This window comes from Saccostrea echinata, unplaced genomic scaffold, assembly GCF_033153115.1.
Source record: "Saccostrea echinata isolate AGI-Se365-2 ecotype Australia unplaced genomic scaffold, CSIRO_AGI_Sech_v1 ptg000009l, whole genome shotgun sequence".
Taxonomy (NCBI): Eukaryota; Metazoa; Mollusca; class Bivalvia; order Ostreida; family Ostreidae; genus Saccostrea; species Saccostrea echinata.
Window position 1 is genome coordinate 22855516 of NW_026889758.1, and position 3774 is coordinate 22859289.

Genomic DNA, 3774 nt, shown 5'->3' on the forward strand with positions numbered 1-3774 from the left:
ATTAATTAATTAATAGAATACGAAATAAATGAAGGAATGAATATAATAAATAAATAAACAAACAAATAAATGAACTTCTTAATGAATTAATCAATTACTTAATTATTAGAATAATAAATAAATAAACAAACATGCATACAAATTAATAAATCAATGAATTAATTAATAGATAATTAATTAATGGATGGAATAATTAATAAATGAAGGAAAGAATGTTATAAATGAATTTAAAAAAAAAAATACAAATATATATATTTTTTTAATAAATTAATCAGTTACTTAGTTAATTAATTATAAGAATGATAAATAAATAAATTAATTAATAAGTAAATAAGTAAATAAATAAATAAATAAATAAATAAATAAATAAATAAATAAATAAATAAATAAATAAATAAATAAATAAATAAATAAATAAATAAATAAAAACTAACTGTAGAGTTGATTCATTTAATTTTCTGCTTTTTTAAATAAAAGTTGATCGAATTATGCAAAAATTTCTGCATCTGACTATAGTATCATTCCGCATTACTAGTTTCTATTATATATTCCGAATTTCCTCTCTGCTGTTTTCCGATCTCGATGGAAATTTATTTCACGCATGCGCTCTGCCTGGTTATAGAGGCATATTATGTGCTCAGTTACTAATACAATCGAGATCGGTATTCCTATTTAACGATCAAATATGTCTGCGCCCTGTTAGTACTCATGACAAGGTGAAAAGTTAAGAGTTGCTGCTTGCATAATATGCAAGATGTACAACGTAATTTGTGACAATTTCCCTATGGAAACTCCAGTGATTGACAAAAATGAAAGAATAGGTTTGTAACTATGCCTTTGTCCGATTACGTCGCATCCTTGGGGGATAACCCTTATTTCGGTGCCGGGTTTGGGTTATTTGGAGTAGGGTTTGCAGCAACTTTGCTCAGAAAAGGAGCCCAGTTTGGATTTGTTTGGTTTCGAAGAAACTGTATGATTACACTGGAAATTCCTAACAGAGATAAAAGTTACCACTGGTTACTCAACTGGATCACGACTCACGGCACCCGTACACATCATGTCAGTGTAGAGACAACATTCAAACAAACAGAAACTGGTCGCATTTACACAAAATTTGATCTCATTCCAAGCCCAGGCATCCATCTTTTCTGGTATAAAAACAACTGGATCCGTGTAGAGAGGACTGTAGAAAAGGGTGCAGTGTCGTTACAGACTGGTAAACCATACGAAAGTGTTCTTTTAACGGCTCTGGGGATCAATAAAACATTATTTTTGGACATATTGGAGGATGCCAGGACACTAGCCCTAGTGAGTGAAGAGGGCAAGACAGTGATGTATACACCCATGGGGGCAGACTGGGTTCCCTTTGGATATCCAAGGAGGAAAAGACCAATAGACTCGGTTATTCTGGATCAAGGAGTGTCTGAGAAACTTTTAACAGACATTAAAGAATTCATTGAAAATCCCAAGTGGTATTTTGATCGTGGTATTCCATACAGAAGAGGTTATCTCTTATATGGTCCCCCTGGGTGTGGGAAAAGTAGCTACATTACAGCACTGGCAGGTATTCTAAGTAGATGAAAGCCCTCGCTTCAAATTTTTATAAGATTTTGTTTTTATTTATTTAAAGCCATAATTTTGAAATACATTTTTAAAGAATTTGAAACTCTATTTTCCTAATTATAAAATCCTTTTTGTTAACCATCCTCCTGACAGATCTAAAAACAGCATGGTAATATTTGAGAAAAAATGTACAGACATGCATTCTCCTGGTTTTACAATGAAAAAAAAAAAACCAAATGGGTTAATGCATAAAATTAGGGTAACTGTAAACAAACATATTATTTCATGGGCCTAATGAGGTACACATTATGCATAAATCAGAATTTTTAAAAGTGCAAAATAACAGCTATATAACAGAATGACTTGAATATATTTTAAAATGCATATGTACATATTCAACATGTTTTATTGTTATACCTTTAAAAGTTGGTTCCTATATAAATCTATACTTTAAAAAGTCTAACATTTCCAAGTTTTAGTGCAAGTAAAGGGAAGCCAGCACAAGATACAAGTATATGAAAAAAAAATTAAAGGTATACTGTTGACTGTGTTTTCAGGCAGAATGTCTTTTGTCGACCCCTCGAACCAAACTGTTTGCCTTGGGCCTAACAGCATCAGGCAAACAGTTTGGTTCTTGGGTCTGACAAATTGCATGTTGCCCAAAAACAGAGTCAATAAATATATATTATTATAAAATACATGTATCAATCTGAACAGGACAGTTGGATTACAGTATATGCCTTATGAATCTGAATGACAGAGGAATGTCTGATGATCGTCTAAACCACTTACTCACCACTGCCCCAGAACAAAGTATCATATTACTAGAGGATATTGATGCTGCATTCCTCAACAGGGACTTGGCAAAAGAAAGTATGTCAGTGTTGCAAATGTCAGAGGAAAAAAATTAAGTCTCAAATGGGACTCAGAATTAATCCCTAGTATAAACGCTAGATAGCACACTAATTTCAATATGTAAAAGAGTAGTGTTAATGTATAAAGATATGCTCACATTTCTAAAAGATTCTGATGGAGACTTGTGGATAAGATAATTTCAGTGATTTGAAATTTAATCATAACATCTGTCTTGGGTATGTTCAGAGATATAAATAATGTTATTTTTGTCTCAGGTATATTACATATATGTATGTGCACACAAATGTTAAAGTTGAAAATTTTTTATAAGATGGCATTCTTTAAATTTTCAGATCCTACCATGTACCAGGGAATGGGCCGTTTGACTCTCAGTGGACTTTTGAATGCTCTAGATGGTGTGGCTTCAGCTGAGGCTCGCATAATATTTATGACAACAAACTACATTGAAAGGTAATAAATACAGGTTATGAAATGATTCTTTCCTCCAAAAATTACAAACATACATGTATCTTTATGTTTCCATGTTATGTTAGCAAAAAGTCTGACACTTTAAGAGTTTTTTTGTTTGAAGACTTGATGCTGCTCTCATCCGACCAGGACGTGTAGACTTGAAGGAAATGATTGATTATGCTACAGATTATCAATTAGAAAAAATGTACACAAGATTTTACCCTGAGGAGGGGGAAGAGGGAGGAAAGAAATTCAGTTCTCTTGTGAGACAACATAACAAGCCAGTGTCTGCTGCTCAGGTACAAGGACTCTTTCTGCAATACAAGGACAACCCGAAAGGAGCCCTGTCCAATATAGAACTCCTCTGGTCATCATGACGGGGACTTTGTGAAATTTACTTAATATGTGTTGATTTTAAACAATAAATTTAAAAAAAATATAGAAAGCAGATTGGATATATTTGTTTTTAAAACATATGCTTCAGAGTTACAGTAGAAATGTGATTTTCTTAATTAACATATTTTAACACATATCTGTAGACTGAAACTGACTTGACCAGATTTACAAAACAAAACAAAAAATCATGAACATCTTGATAAGTTTCACTAATAATAGACAAAATTATAAAAGTATTGAAAGTAATTAAAGACTGATCTTACTCTCTCTACTAGCATTTTTATTAAAAAGTTTTAACATGCCTTTATATACATGATTTCTTACGTATACAGTACCTCCGAATTTGTTGAAACAGCTTTTCTAGGAAAATTCTCACATCTTAATTAATATTTAATACGCATTGAAATACAAACATCAAAGATAAGCATTGGAATGATAAAGCATATACATTAAATAAGGCATGGTGAAGAACCAACATTTTTCTTTTGA

General features: G+C 31.7%; 1 protein-coding gene across 1 annotated transcript; it reads left to right on the forward strand.

Moving 5' to 3' along the window:
• The first annotated feature begins 703 nt into the window (after nucleotides 1-703).
• On the forward strand, nucleotides 704-3337 carry LOC133183467 (mitochondrial chaperone BCS1-like). The gene is made up of 4 exons (XM_061318427.1): nucleotides 704-1564; nucleotides 2281-2436; nucleotides 2772-2889; nucleotides 3011-3337. Exons 1-4 carry the CDS (start codon nucleotides 832-834, stop codon nucleotides 3264-3266), a joined length of 1263 nt encoding a protein of 420 aa, XP_061174411.1. The 5' UTR covers nucleotides 704-831; the 3' UTR covers nucleotides 3267-3337.
• Nucleotides 3338-3774: the final 437 nt, after the last annotated feature.

What these genes read in the sequence shown, in the direction of transcription:
- LOC133183467 (XM_061318427.1), top strand. Translation starts at nt 832, where the DNA reads ATGCCTTTGTCCGATTACGTCGCATCCTTGGGGGATAACCCTTATTTC. An exon ending in CTACATTACAGCACTGGCAG is followed by an intron (nt 1,565 to 2,280) that starts GTATTCTAAGTA and finishes CAATCTGAACAG; the next exon opens with GACAGTTGGATTACAGTATA. An exon ending in CAGGGACTTGGCAAAAGAAA is followed by an intron (nt 2,437 to 2,771) that starts GTATGTCAGTGT and finishes TTAAATTTTCAG; the next exon opens with ATCCTACCATGTACCAGGGA.